General features: G+C 35.3%; 1 protein-coding gene across 1 annotated transcript in view; it reads left to right on the top strand.

Annotated features, from left to right (window-relative positions):
* Positions 1–16,798, top strand: part of RhoGEF2 (Rho guanine nucleotide exchange factor 2) — a 93,455-nt gene that overhangs the window by 62,785 nt on the left and 13,872 nt on the right. Inside the window, exons 20-21 of the mRNA XM_013322925.1 lie at positions 12,721–12,820; positions 13,019–13,144. Of these exons, the coding sequence (XP_013178379.1) occupies positions 12,721–12,820; positions 13,019–13,144 (226 nt within the window). The remainder of the gene's footprint in view (positions 1–12,720; positions 12,821–13,018; positions 13,145–16,798) is intronic.

Below are 16,798 nucleotides of genomic sequence, written 5' to 3'. Positions count from 1 at the left end.
CAGACTTGCAGTTAACGCACTTTTAAGTGATGCCCCGTCTGGCGCGCCCCGAGCCTCTTTATAACGGAAGCTTTTTATAACCTTTGGACACGGATGTTTATTTTATTTTCGTTTGCATTTACAATTATTAAATATATGTTCCTGCGTCCTATAAAGTTAGAAAAATATAGTCGTATTTTTATAATCATTTAATATTCCTTATTTCTGACGATAAGTACTTGCGGTTCTTGCAGATAAGATTCATAATAAAGTTTGTATTGATTTATGCGATCTGAAAATGTAACTATTAGGTGTTCCTGTCGGTATTTTATTTGCAAGTTGCTTCATGTTCCACGTGGCCACATAGTTTGTGATGTAGCAACAAATTCGACAACTCGGTCAGCCGGCAATTGGACCGGGGTTCGCGTCGGAAGCGCGGAGGTCGCTTCCTCTCGCCCTTCCGTTGCCTACCGCGTTGGCGTTTACTGCATCCCACAGTTTAGCTGGGAATTAAGTGAGATGAGTTAAAGATTAGAATTAAGTAAGAAATTATTAGATTTTATTTTTTGCTACACTTGCCTGTATGACACAAGTAATAGTAAATTTCTTCCTGCATGAGAGAGATTACATTTCCTAGTACATCGTGTGTATCTATTTATGTTTTTGTATATTAACAATTAAATCAGTAATAAATGCCATTTAGTTAAAGCAAATATTGGAGACAGCATTGTGCCAGTAATGTCAGGAAGCAGGCATTGTGAATTGGGTCACTTCCAGTTTATTGCTCCCATCACCGCGCCCTCTTAATTATCCATATTGCTTCTGTATTTTGTTTTATTGTATAAATTAATGTAAACGTAAATTAAACTGCTGGTCATTTATTTTGGATAAATATTTCCAACATTTCCATAGTAAGTCTGAAATTGAAAGGTATCCTTACATCGTAGTCTCATGATCAATTTCAAATAGTGTCATTCAATTCGGAAGCGTTGACCTCAGTCCAGGGTCCGGGTGGCGCGAGGTCGCAGTCGCTGCAGTGGCAACGCATCTCAATACATCTTCGTGACAGGTTCACAGTTGTTTTGCGGAAAACATTATTCCGCGACCTCACTGCCAATTGTTAGACTCGACCGGTCGATTTGTTGCTCATGACGATTGAAGGTTTGTTTTCATGAATACAAAGCGAATCTCATATTTATCGTCTTGTCATCTTGATGTTTCCTTTAAAATTTATATTCTGTTGATTCGCTTAATCGATTCCTTTTTGTTTCAATTCAATTTATTACTTAAAGTCATTGTTATTTCTTAGGAGTTGCTTTCGAGGAAAATGATTTACTTGCAAAAACAGCATTAGGGATATTTTGTTAAAATTATTAACGAATTATTTAACTTTTTTACTTTGTACTTTTACATAATACATTTAATTGTCATGGCTTTGTTTTTTTAACCACATTCATCGTCGCAAGCGAGACGTAACGCAAAAACAGCTTCAATTAAAGGCCACAATTTGAAACAATTGCTTAATTAAGTCAAAGTCGACCGCGCAGGTGTTGTTTTCTCACGTTTTCCGCTCCCAAACTCATTTGCGTACAGAAAATACGATCGACAAATATTAGGAAATGTTTTGTGTAAGATAATAACAAAAAATTATGTAAATTGCTAAAAAAAATAATCTAGTGTTTTTTAAATGTGTCTAGCCTTTAGGTATAGGATGTTAGGGCAAACCCCAAGACATATGAGTAACATTGATCTACATCACGAATACAATGCGTCGTCAGAAAGCATTGTAACAAAATGTGGCGAACAAAACGTAAGGTCTATTTGCGTGTCTTATATAATTAGAATGCGTACGCGCAGGGTGACAGTATGCGACTAAAAATATATGTTGTATTGTCGCGGAATGCATTCACTGCTCGATGCCAACAGCCACTTACAGAAATCCAAATTTCAGGATACATTGCCAAAAACATGTTGCGACTGAGTGTTCCCCAAGGTGCGTCTTAGGACCACTAAACATGAATCAACGGACTAAATAAAGATAAAGTTAAAAGTGATTGAACATAATTTTTCTTAAAGTGAAATCAAGTGCAGTGTGAGTGAAAGAAACAAATGAGGTTCATTGTGAACCATTGAACTGATGGTAGGAATGATGTGGTTCAAACGGGAACCCAAGCCGGTAGCAGAGAAACCCTTGGAGAATGGAGTGGTGGGCAAGCTGAGGAGGAAGAAGGCCGTCCTCCTGAAGCCAACCAGGGAATCCAGCGAGAGGGAGACGTCGACTGAGAGCGACAAGGAGAGGAGACGGTACTCTGATATTTTAGATATTAGGGTGTCGTTGGGTATGTATTGGTTTTATTTAAACTATTCTGTCTCAATTGATGGGTTTTCCTTGCCGTTTGAATCAGGTATTTATTAAAATATATATTGTAGTAGGTAAGAATGGCTGATTACATTATATTTTTATTAAGTGATTTGGTAAATTGTGTTATTTACGTGTTCACTAATTCTCATTATGGATTATTATTCGACGTCAGACGTTAGGAATTAGGTTGTTCTAATTAAAACTTTTTAATTTGTTAAACATGTTTCATGATATTTTAAAGGAATGATCATTGTTTATGGCTAATTTATAGTACAGCCATAAATTCTTATGTAGCGTGAAACATTACTAGAGTTAAAAATTTTATTAATTATGTTGCGTGTTTAAGCGAGTTAGTATACAACAATAATTTGTCTTGTGATACCAAGATATACCACCCCCCATGAGTAGTATTTTGTGATTAACTACTTCACGTTTCTAAAATTATCATGTCAGACCAAATATCAAATTAAAACAAAGGGTTATGATTCATTGCGCTGCCAGCAAGGTTGATCGTGAGATATACAGCTGTGATGTTACCGTGCGTTAAAGCCATGGTCAGATTCTAGTTCACAGCTAAAGGTCACACAAAAGATTACCTTCAACTTGCACATAAAGTTCTGACCGGCTGTTTTTTACCTGATAACTAAAGTAATTCCTTCACCATCTTGTTTATAGCGCACCCAAAGATTTTATTTTATCATTAAAAATGTAGGATATGCTAATGTAAATACACTCTTCGTACATTAACATAAAGTTCAAATTAAAAGTTTGGCGGGTATTTTAACTTTCTTATCACTATAAGAAATAAAGCTCCTCGCACAGGCAGCAAGGTCGTGTTTTTATAGCATTGTTTATTTCATTACTTAAAACAGAATACTTTATTGTATACAAAAGAAATACTTAAGTCTGTTTTGATAAAACTAATAGACACATTTGATAGGCGAATTATAATCTTTGAGAGCTCAAAACTTTGAGTATATCATAAGTCATTTGGCTTTGGCATTAAGATCAAAGGCAAGTGTCAAGTTAGTCAACATAAAAGGACCCAAAACCAGATATTACAAAAATCAAATTTACACTATTTTAGTATGTTCCTTAATCTCTATACACAACAATGTTAATTTAACATCCATAGTAGTAGAATACAGTTCAGGTCTTCTGCTTCCATTGCTTAATGCTGGATTATACCCGAGTTGTGTTTGTAAATGATAACCGCTTAATCTAAATGAAACTGCAAGCAGCTGATTACTCAGGACTCAAGAGATATAGTAACATACATTGTGTGCATACAAACATCCGAGAGGAAGCGAGATGGAGCATCGTTTTATTGCACGACTGTTTTAATAAGTATTGTGGACAGTTCTGATGACCTTGTTGATTTTTCTGGAAGTTATAGATAATGTAGATACGAAGAACGTATCTCCCTGTTCGATTCTAGTATTCCATATGGTTGAGGGTGCTGGGTTCTACATCAGTCTCGTCCACTTCGCGCTGTCTTCAACATCTTTATTTAAAAATTTTTAGTCGCCTATATCTTTCAGCACTTAGTCCATATACAGAAAAATGGTTCCCCAATATTATTTCAGTTTTGATGTTGTAACTTTTCATTACAGAAAATCTGTCTGTAGTCTGTGATCTTTGAATATTACAAATTTTCCTGAACAATTTGTGATTCTAATATCTATAGGATACTAATAGCCTGCAGCAGGTAGGAGCGGCCGTCGCATTAAATCCTCTTATTTCCTCGCTCGTCCCGGAACGTAATTGCAATTTGTGCCCCCCGGGGCCAGCTCATAAAAGTTTGCGCGCTGCAAAAAATTTACTAAAAAACCGTCGCGCCGATGTAATGACGTCATCGCTTAGTATACTCGTAATTAGGAGAGAGTTTGAACATGTTTGAGAGGTTTTGAATTATTAAGCCGGGAAATACACAACATTTGATATTTGTAGATTAGTTCACAATGAGGTTGGTTCACAGATAAAGTTATTTTTTCTACTAACGTTCGATGTTTTTTTCGATCGTCCATATTCTTTTGTTTTTATCTCAAACAACGCAAACGATGTAACTACTAGATCTTTCTAGCAATTGATTTGCACAAGTTACATTAGTTGAATTAATATCAGCAATCAGCAAGATATGAGCTAGTGCCAGTTATGGTATATTTATGTTAACAAAGGAACGCGTAACCGTCAAGTAAGTGGTAAGCTTCCTTATTCTTTGTTGCATAGTGCAGAACAGGTTCTTGCAGATTGCCATACGCGTAAGGTCGCTGCAGTTGTTGACGTGAAAGCTAGATGTCGCTCCTTGCTTTGTCTACTGCGTTATTTATCGACAGTATCTCTTTGCCTATTTAAGTATTTTAAAATGTACAAGGAAGACTGAGAAAATATTGTCGGCTTATCGTCCTTTAAGTGAATATATGTTTTCCATCTGTCATATACTGAGATGATTTTATTTATTCGCTACTTGTCTAAGGAAGTCACTCTGTGATTTCTACCTTCTTTTATGTAAACAAACACAACTAAGCATGTTGCGTAGAGTCACGCAAACAAGATGATCCATAAATCCTTTAAAATAACAAGAGATAAGGCTCACTGGTTTGCGCAACAGCTAAGATTTTTGGTGTCGTAACAACGGCAATCGTGGCGTAACGCAGTGTTGATAGTGCCCCGTGAGATCTCAACTCGGCTATGGGAATCTTCATAGTGAATGTTTTCGTGTATGGAATATAATATCCTGAGAAATGCACCAATGAGAACGATGAGAAATGAGGTCCTATTTCATCCCACATTCAGCTAGTGTCTGTGGCATCTCGTTCACGAAACAAAACATAACAGACCCACCAGACTAATAGTAATAAATGAAACTAAAAAAAACTATAACAGATCATTTGCTTAGTATCTTCAATAATTTCGACTGATATCTTGAAGTATGAAAGTATCGTCTAGTGTGTGGCAAACAACAAGAAATATCATCTCTAGGAATACAGAAAGGAAAACAAGCGTAAAGTTACACGATGCCTTTGATCTATCGCTAACACAATATGCATCCCTCCGTCCACTGACAGACTGACAGACTGACAGACTGACGCTAAATGTGTCAGAAATATCACGGAAAAATGAGGCTATTATTTTCCTGTTTGTTTTGGAATAAGATCCAAAATTGCAACATTCGCATGCAGATCTCAAATTTTGGTTTATTTATTGTTTTAAACTAATTAGTATTGAGTAATAGTTATCTCTAAATTACACGGTACATTGTAATTTTTCGCATTCTATTCAGAAAGATTACGTTTTGGAAATGGAAAGTGAAAAAAGTAGCTTTCGCGCGGTGTCGGGTGTATTGTTTATTTTGACACAGACTCTATTTACATAGATTTGCTTTCTCGTTTTAATCTCGACCGGCCTTTTGTTGTATAGAAAGTGTACAAGTGTAAAGGTTCAAGTCAGCTCGCTTTCAGTAGCAACTGTCTTTTGGGATTTGCGTAAGCTAACGCTTTCGCTCTAGCAATACAGAACTATAGAATTTTTTTATCAGCATCTACTAAATTGTAAACTGTTTCAAAAAAAATTTTCAAATTGTACAGTAAATTTTGCACACAACAGTCAAAATTCAATGGTAATTGTGTCTTTAGAGGTTATAATTTCTTTCATATTTCTATCTATAATGATAGTAGATTTTCATAAAATATGTCAGTACCTTGCTGTTACATGTGAGTAAGACATTTTCAGTGTAGAAAGTAGACAAAGGTTATGTTGTCGATGTCGCAGTGTAATTGTATGGTAAAGGCGATCTGTTTTTGTCGCGGGCTGGAGTCGCAATAAAAATGGCCTGGACTTACTCCCCATTGTTTCTATAATTGGAAGTCGATTAGTAATCTAGGTATTAAGAATTGCATTGATTACGGTCGGTTTGTTTTTACTAACCTTGCTCCGTATTCTATCGAGTTTTTCTATTCATTACTTCATCTTATAAATATTTTTAAGTTATTTGTACATTGTAATCAGCCATTTCTTTATGTAATATTTGGGCATCACACGCATATTGTTTAAATCAATAATTTTTACTTATAGGATAAGTAACAGCTTTTTTGGCTGCATAAAAGAGTGTAAATAAATAACCTTACATGTTTTTAGAGATGACATCAAATGGCAAGGAAACCCAATAATGTGCAATAGTTTAATAAAAACGAGTTATGTTGTCACCAGAGCGTCGTGATGAGAGCGACGAGTCGCTATACGAGTCTGCGGACTGCCACAGCGACGCAGTATCCGCTAGCGATGACGCTCTCCCCCGACTCAGTCACACCCCGACCATCAGCAAGGAGTCCCTTAAGCTGGCCGTCACCGACGAGGAGGTCGAGCACGCCAAAACGAAGAGAGGACATCGCAAAACAATGTCACTATCCAACCCACTAGAAATGGTCAAGAATCTAGGTGACGAGTGGTTCGATCACAGTAAAAAAGATCTAGACAAGAACTACGATAAGAGAAAATCTCGTGAATCTCTCTGGAGCGAAGAGGACAGAGATTCAATACATGGTTCGACGATGAAATTAGATCAGATTAGAAAGAACAGCAAGAAAGAGGATAAAAGTAATCCGGAAAGTAGAAAGGGCAGTGCTACAGATATATCTAAACCTAGAAAAGGAAGCAAAGGTTCATCTGTTAGCGCATTAAACTTTCTTAGAAGAAAGAAGACGCCGACCTCTTCCAAATCCGTGGAAGTTGTACTAGAAATTGCTGACAGGATCGCTACCACTGAAGAAATCCTTGATTACACTAAGTTCTTTCTGGAAGAAGAGAGGCGACATTCCTCACTGTGTCAAACAGTACCAGTCGTCGAAACGGATTCAGACGACGATCCTCCTCCACCGAAACTAGTGGGGGAACATAGAAGAAGATTAAGTAGACAGACTTCTAGAAGTAAAAGTAAAGTGAGAGGAAAGAGTCAATCGGTGAAAGTGAATACGTTACGGAAATCACATAGTGGTACTTTAAAGAAGGGAAAGAAGAAGAGTGTGAAAGCACCATCTACAGGAGGCAGAAGTAGACAATCGAGCATAGCGGACACGCCGCCTATACAGAAGAAAAGAAACTCTGATACATTTAAACAACATTCCTGGCTGTTTAGCACATCGACTCATAAAGGTTGGTAATTTTATGATCGTATGGTAATAAATAAACGTTATTTAAATAAACTCTTTTTAAACAAATTTCTGACACGGCTTCTAAACCCATTTGAATACCAAATGTTTTTCTATATTAATTATTTTTAGGTTATTTTTTTACTCATCCGCAATCCTCTTTACGTGGTTCTTTTCACTGATTTAATTATTCCATCCTTCGGTGGTTTTTCTTTCATGTTATATTTAATTTTATAACAGATTCAAGAACATTTTAGATCAGTTGCACCTAAATGTTTATATTTTGGTTTTAGATTAATATTTGGTAAGTGGACAAATTAAAATAGCGATGAACTAAACAATTTTTCATATTATACTTTTAATTATTTTGTCATAAAATTGCATAGTCCTGTTTAGTTAGGCTTATTTCATTAGCCTACAATGAACTATATGGCTTTTATTAATTATTCTATTTGTTCTTCCATTATTTTAAAGTTTTTTCTGTATGTTCTGTTTATTGTTATACTAAAGATATTTTTTTATCTAGAATAGATGTATGACAATATGTTTGTGCTATCAATAGTTGTTGTGCAACCAGTTGTTTTGTGTAATCTTGTGTTATGAAACATTTTTGTTTATACGAATGTTACCAGTTTTGCAAATAACAAGTAATAGCGATCAAGTGAGACAGTTATGACGGGTTTTTTTCTTATGTTTACATTAACCATCTTCTGTACTATATGTAGCCGGGTAGCACTGTTGAAGCAAACGTATAAAGCATACTGTGATCCGAACGCAGAATGTTGAAAGCTGAGCTTTGTCCAGCATTTACTATCTTATCCTAAGAGAATGATTTGTTACTCTGTTTCTCTCTGAATGAATGTTAATCACAAACTCTGCAGCCGTTTCGTGGAAGTAAAATCTATATGAAAACATGAAAGACGAAATTAATTACACAAACCGCGTCCGAAAACAACAATGTCTCAACTATTTTGTGAGTTGTAAAATCTGCGATCGCTCACACGTGTCGTTCACAAAACAGCCGTGCAAAATAAAACGGTCAAAGAGCAATAAAACGATTGGAAATGCTATAAAATGCGTTGACGCGGCGCGAGTTTCTACAGTTATTACTGTATTTTGAGTTTTGATTCGGCTGTCTGTAATACTAATTGTTGCGCATTTATAATTAGTCTCCTGATTGTAAACTCCGGCTTGTATAGCTGCTCAACGTTGGCTGTTGCTATTGTGTGAGTTTTCCGACGAACGATTGTATGTGATTTAAATTGACTTGCTTTATTTGCGATTAGTAATGCGCACGCGCGTGTAATTTTCTAGAACGTAATTATGTACCCTTTCTAGCAATTAATACTACTATAGGGTTATTTTTTAATTTCTTTCAGGGAATAAAATTTTCAACAAATTGTTACATTTGCATTTTGACTTATGAAATAAAAATGTCTTGTCAGTTGTTTGTTCTCGGCGAGTATAAACCTATACTTGTTTTTTGTGACAGCCCCGACGTACGCTATTCAGACAACGCGGCCCTGACCCGAACATTCTTGATCGTTTATGCTATAGTCTATTTCACTTCATAGTCCTAGGGTTGGTAATATTCATTGTATAGAAAACAATATTTCAGATAGAATTTTATTATAAAAAAAAATATCATTAAGTCGAAATTACGTGTAATTTGAGCACAAACTTATTTAATTTTTTTATTATGATTCTATCAAGTATTTTTTTTTTCAAATTAGATTTTTTTTGATTGGTATGGTCATCTCAATATTGTTGATAAAATCTAATTGGCAACTTTAACTGTATGTTCAACCTCTATTGGAATATTATTATATGTAATAAGTGACAAATAGGCAGCCCTATATTGATGTATAAGTGTGTGGTTGTGGGCCCCGCATTCTGCAGCCGGTCAATGGGCCGCCTCGCCGACTGGCCGCTGGACTGCCGGGGATGTGTTTTTGTGCTACCACATACCTCTCATAATGGTGTTTTCAACATCTGTTGTAGCCAGTTTGTGTGCACTGTACTTGAATGGGATAGCGGACGAGTAGATTCAATTGATGGATAAATGTAGGTTTTTAGAATAAAAAATTAAACTGTATGGGTGGACTTTACTTCCTCTTCTTCCTCTTGTTTCCGTCTATGTGTATATACTTGTGAGTTATGGGTAATAACCAGTCTGCAACGAGCTTATTATGTGAGATTTGATAATTGTCAAAACACCTTTAATTTTACATTTCTAATTATTGTATGTTTTGCACATAAAATCCGGTTATGGTTTTGAAAACCTAATAAGGAAAGTGATTGGGAAGTCCCCTCTTCCTCTGGTTTATTGGCACACGTAATCTGATTGTTACGCGCATGCACTTCCGTTGCTGAAGGAAGTACAGAAATAAATTTAAAATGTACCCTGCGCTCAGTGACTCATTGCTGCTGTCTCTGGCTGGCGGGCCGCGGGTTCGACTCTGAAATAAAGTTATTTTTGTTTGTCGCCAACGTGCACTGTCCAAGTTTATTTTAGACATGTGTGTAATTTGCATAATGATAGACTACGTTTTTGGCAACAAAGGCAGTGACAAATCTTAATGTAATCGGGTAGTATTTGCTTTACTATTTATTATGTTTATACTAAATAAAATAAAGAAAATCAAAAGATGAGATAATCCCAAGACATATTAAATGACTTACCGTTGGTTTCTGAGACTAAAATCTCCGTATGAAACATATCGTCATCTCTGTCTTTCATCTTTGACAAAACAGAGATAACACTATAATGTTTTAAATGAGGATTTTGGTTTCAAAAACCCACAGTAATTGAAGAACCCTTACAAACATTTTGCTTCTTCCACTGCAATAGTTATTAATAGAAATCTTTTAATCTCTCCCATCCCCGTTGTTTTAAAGCAAATTATTTTTGTTCTGTTTGCATACTTGTCTATATATACGAGTAATACGTGGTGTGCAAGATTCTGTCTGTGCAGATATCATCTGCCGCTGCGTGTTGCCAATAAATATGTAGCAGTTCCATGAAACGATCCCATCGGACGGCGCCTCACGCTTTTGGTTTTATTGCCACTTTTAATGAGTAATCATTTTAATTGTTTTCAATATAACACATGAAAATATTATATATATATCTACACCCGCAAAGTAATGACTTTCGATTTAATGTTTGGTCTACAAAGTTACAGGTTGATGTTTTTATTTTGTAAATTAAACTAAATTAATTAAGTTGGAAATGACTCAGTTATGATGACTGTGTTCTCTATATTATCATTTCCATGACTTGAACTCGAGACTAATGTAGTAAATAATATTGTATTTTCCTTGCTCTATATTGTCTTTAGTCTCCTTCATCTGATGACGAATATTATTCCTCCTCAAATTAATTATAACTCAATAAAACATTTCGCAAGCAAATCCAGATGTTAATCGCAGAATGTTAAACATGTTAAGTGTACACCCATTGAATAGTTTGACATAAATTTCGCTGTTGGTTTTAGCAAAAGCAATCGTCCGACCTCAATGGACGGCATCGAACCCGCACTGGAATTATGTCGAGTGGGATTTGGGCAATACAGTGGAGTGAACGACCGCGCACTCAATACCCGGTGACTCAGTCCCCAGCGCCCCGAAGTCCCAGACTCAAAGACATACACGTTTCACATATAAAGTTTAACGACATAAGTGCTGTGAAAAAAAAGGTTAACTTTGTCAAATAAGTTTTTTTTCGTGTTGACAAAGGAATACGTGATGCCATAGTGAAAGTATTTTTGTACATTTTACGATGTTTTTTTAAATCAAAATTATTAATTTTGTTTATAAACAGTATTCAATGCGTAGGCTTAGTTTACGTCAGATATTATACTATTAACATAAATAGTTTTCGTGTCAAAATTCCTACCATGCGGGTCAGAGCCGCTCCTTCAGATCGATGGTTCGACTCTACGGACATTTCCTATTCAAAGTAGATGTTTAACTATAGGGAAAAGTATTAACAACACAATGAGTCAAAATTATTACTTAAAATACCCAAACAGTTGATTCAAGTGAGTAATTTTATTCATAAAACTAAGCTGTCGACTTCTCTTCAGTTAACTTAACCACGGATTACAACTTCTATGGATCCCAATAACTGCACAAACTAAATCTCATACCTACATTTTATAGGTCACAAAGTTAACAAAAAAAAAACAATAGTAGTATCGTAGTAATCATATAGCGATTTCAACAAAGATTAGAAAATACTGTCTCACTAAACACTTGCCATTATTTACACACAAACGCTGACTAAATTATAAAACGATGTTATTCTTTCACTAGAGCTTTTAGCATTATTTACAACTTGTTGTCTTAATGAGAACGGGTTAACTATCCCGACCTCATTACGTATACGTGTTAATGACATTACAGTGTTTTTCTTTAGTGAAATTTATGACGTTTTGTCTAAAAAAAAGAATTATTATAGTACTAATACGTCAAAAGTAATGTTCTTGTATCACATTCGAACATTTTTCCACCGATGGACATAGGTCGAATTCAATTTATACAAATAATAAATTTTTATAATACGTAATCAGGTGTTGCCTTTGCATTGTCGAAAAAAACTTATGGGTTTTTACCATATGAGTGCTTTACAGTATGTGTGCATGTGTGTGTATGGGTGACGTCACATCACCACCAGTGAATTATAATTGTTAATTATAAGCGCTTGATAGTCGATACGAATCCAGGAACACAAACGTCAGTTCTAATATTGTGAAACAACAGACAGCGCCATCTAGTTCACTGTTCGTGAAACTCTTTGAAAACAAGTTTTCTTAAAACTTACAAGCCTAGTAGTTAATTGTTCATGTCTAGTTGTTCGTTTAAGGGATATTATGTGTAATTATTGCTGTTAGCCTGCATACAATGCGACTGACACACAAACATACAAACATATTGTGTACACTCGCTCCGTGTATGTGTGTGTATGTATGATTTAAGCGAGTGATGTCATCTCTATATGCATTACGGACACTGTTTAGATATTATGTTTATTGTATAGAATAAAGATTACGCCACTTCATTTTGTGTTTATAAAACACAATCATGTTTTTTGATCAAGTTTTGGTTTGCGTCTTGAAAACGCAGGTCAATTTTAATACCGTGTTTTTTTATAATTATTTTTCTCCACACTAATCGTGTGAAATAATAAATAAATGTTTTAAATTAATCACGTTTGTTGTTTCGTTCCAGGCGAGTCCCGGCGAGAGGGATCAACAGAGGAGCCGAGCGCGCCCGAAGCGGACGCGGACTCCGCGGACACCGCCAAAGAACAACCTGACAAGGAGCACAAGTATGTCTATATTAATATAAATAAATAAAAAGAAAAATATTAAAACGGGCAAGCTTGGATTGAATATACAAGTAGCGCCATCTATCGGAGTGTAAATGTATTGTCAAATTTTGGGGAGCTTTTGTAGTTGAATACTAGAGGGCGGTTTATTAACTCAGGTATTTTTTTAATTGTATTAAATACAAAATGAATATTTAGTTGGCGCGGGGGAGGTGGAGGGCGCGGCGTGAATCGTGCGGAGAGCTGCCGGGAGCGAGACGCGCCGCGCCGCGGGAAACATCGCAACGCGTCAGACCCCAACCGCCTCACCGCGCACCACAATCAGTCAGTGTACAACACACATTATATACATGCTTGCTAACTGTACGCCGGCACCAAATCTGATGATTACTTGGCGACGCTTCTAGGTTGACACAGCTGAGCCTGGCGTAATGAGTTACGTCGCTAGATCTCATAATATGTGCTTCTCTTCTACTCGGATAAATCACTCTGTGGGCGCTTTCCTTCGCCCATAATACAGCTAACACCGAGCCGGCGTACAGTTTGAATCTTATGCAACTGCGTCTAGGTGTAATACCCATTTTGTAGAACAAAATTTTAAGCCATAAGCACACTGAAAGTTTATTCACCTTACAGTTTTATTAAGTTGCTTTTGCAGTAATAACTGACGATGTATTATTAGAACTGGATTAGGAGGATATTTTTATATTCATTATTTAACCATTAGATAGCTATATTTATACCTTAAATAACGTAGACTATTTTTTTACTTTCAATATTATCTTTCTGAATAAATTCCTTCGCTTAAAATAAACTACAAGCAATCTAGTAGACACTTTTTTTTTTTACATTTCTCTTGACTGCACTGAAACTATCTCATGGTTTGATTCCAATAGTTTGACCAGACTATAGAACGACTTATGCGACGTACACAATCCAAATTCAACCTTATTGTAATGACAAAAGATTCAATTTAACTTTAATTACTGTATTATTGTGATTTTTAATAGCTATTTTCAACTTTATTTCTTCGGATTAACGTTGTCTCTTATATCACTAAATTATTAATTTGCTTGCAATAAAAACTATGTGACATTAGTAATATAGTTCATTTTCCTTTGTCTCTTTTTCCAAGTTATAAAAACTCCAATTTCACGGCGATGTCTAGTCGAACAGAGGTCAGATATAAATGGATACGAGATTAACCAATTTACGTAGATTTCATTCGCGTTTAATATTCTATAGCGCCAAGGATCAAGTCAAATTGGACAAATGGTCTATTCAAATAGATATAGATATATTGCAGGGATCAATTGTTTGGATAGGAGAGTTTATGTCCGTTTTAATGTGAGCTATCGTCTTGTTGGTATTGTATGAATGACGAAGGTCTGTGTAAACTGGTGTAGTCGTCTTCAGGCAATGCTGTGAAAAGCGTTCACCTTTTCAGTATGGCGCGGAGTGCGATCGTGAACGCATCGTTCTTGCAAATTTTTGTGTTGCTAAATTATAATTATTTGAGTGAAGTAAAAGTGATTTTTTAAATATTTTAATTGTTCATTCAATTCTCTTGTTGGTTTCGTGTGGTGTTGGTATGATTTATTTTAAAAAAAATCGTTAAAATATTTTTTTATACTGTCAATTAATTTATAGAAGACTCAATAGCTCTTTAATAAATTATCTATATCTTTATCTTAGATAAATATTTTTTTTAATATTTTGTATACAATCAGCTCCTCAATCCATTTTAGTTTTTTCAAAATATAATTTCTATGACATCATTGGTTACTTCGTTTGGAATACAGGACAGTGTCATATGTACACAAAAACTGGTGTTGATATCATCACTTGTCACATGTTATTGTTATGCGGATCTGCAACTAGGGATGGACAAAATTATCGATATCCTGTAATTATCGATAAATGAGATACGTAATTTAAATAATCGAGAAAAAAGCGGTGCTTTAGAATTTGTCGTAATGTTTAAATGCATTTTTGTATCAAATAGAATTTTTCGATAGATAACACATCTATAAATAATTTTGCAGTGACCACGCCAAAGACCAAATCTCAGAGAGTAATACAGGATAGAGTAGGGCTCTCTTCGCTCGCCCTAAATATATGTCTTTTATATGTATTTAGTATAATTATATAGCTATAATATGATTGTTAATATTATACATTACGATAGTAAAAGGCTATCTTGGTATTTGCCAAGAGTGCAATTCAAGAAAAGTAATTTCGTTATCCTGAAATTAGGAGCAATTGTAGTCGGTATTCTTTTAATAAATAATACTTTAGTGATCTTGTCGTAATCAATATATCGATAGTTATGAAAGACAACACTAGATGTTGTCGTGTGGGTGTTCGTGTATAGACAATATGTGGGCGACAATGAGCTGTAAAGTGTCGAATGCAAAGCAAAGTGCCATCGCTCCGGTGCAATATGTAAAGCATGTATAGCTAACATAATATTTATGTATATTAGCACATTTTTATTATGTATTTTGCGTATGGGAAGATATATAATACTTAGTTTGAATATTTAAGTTATACAAATACGTTTATATTTTTGAATTTGATTAATGAAAATTTTCCCATGTCGATTATAAGAGAATTGTCAGTTTCTCACTCTTATATACATAACTACATTCAACTAACTCATTTTACAATTCCATTTAAATATCGCAACCGACACAAAAGTCTCGTGTATTATCATGTTAAAACAATAGCTGCATCCAACACAGTTTGAAACTAAACTCCTTTGAATATTGTTATCGACTAACTGACGTACAGACAGACATTATTTCCGTTTAGGGGAGAACTGTACGCTCTGCTCCCGGGGGAGAGGATGGGGAGGCTCACAGGGGAGGGGACGCAGTTATCTGTTTGACAGTTTGACGGCAGGGATATTAAATAACACTTCAGTGGCGCTGGAAAGTTTTACAACTGAGAATAATCGGTTTATGTCAAGAGAAACATTCCTAGCTTTTGTCTATTTTAATAAAATTAATAGTCGAGGATTTTATACGTTATGCGTTGAATTTTATGTAGTACTTCAAACCTAAGAATCGTGGTTTAGTATTTATCCTTTTTTATATATAAAAGATTAGCAGAGTTTTTTGTAAATTTACTAATATTTTTTTACCATTCCAACTAAGCTCTATACTTGTGCTAGGACATGGTTTACGATAATAGTCGAATGGTGGGATTTGAACCCCCGACCTCGTGATCGGAAATCCGTACCATTAACCATTAACCATTAACCATTAACCATTAGGCTATTGACACATGACGCTTCTTCAAATAATGTTTTGCACTGAGAAAATGAAATTTTGTATTTTCGAAATAAAAAGTTCAGTGACCACTTTTGTTAACATAATATGTACGACATTTTTATACGTAGTGAACATAAAGCAGTTTACGTTAGGGGATTGCATCGCGCGCCGACCTGCTGGCTGGTAGCCAACACTGCGCGATGTCGTGTGGTGCTATACATGAGCGGTAGAGGGAGCGGGAGCTGGTACAAAGCGTCGTGTCACTTTGTATAACCAGATTAAATTAGATATATTATATATATAAAATTGGTTAATGTAGCTATTAAATATTATTTAATACAAGTCTTTCGCCAGGTTCTTTAAAAATCTATTCGTGATAATTTTAATATGGTTTGGATTTGGCGTTGTTATTTATACTCGTAGTTTCCGCTACCCACCTGTGGTTTGTACCACTCTCGTGTTAATTAATACAAGCGCATGTCACCGTGTTTGTGTCAGTTGAATCTGCCGACTGCTCTGCGTCCTGCCGAATTCCGCACACGAATTACTCACATTTGCGGACTAATTTTTGTTTACGTACATTTTCTGAAAATTGTTTGCTAATTTCTTTATAAATTGGATTTTAAATTTATTTTTATCTTACATCTTATTCTTTGAAGTGCTCGAACTTTTATAGAAACATTATTGTAGAAAATAAGTTTTG

Source organism: Papilio xuthus, unplaced genomic scaffold (genome assembly GCF_000836235.2).
Source record: "Papilio xuthus unplaced genomic scaffold, Pxut_1.1 DF825783.1, whole genome shotgun sequence".
NCBI lineage: Eukaryota > Metazoa > Arthropoda > Insecta > Lepidoptera > Papilionidae > Papilio > Papilio xuthus.
This window is presented reverse-complemented; position numbering and strand designations above follow the sequence as displayed.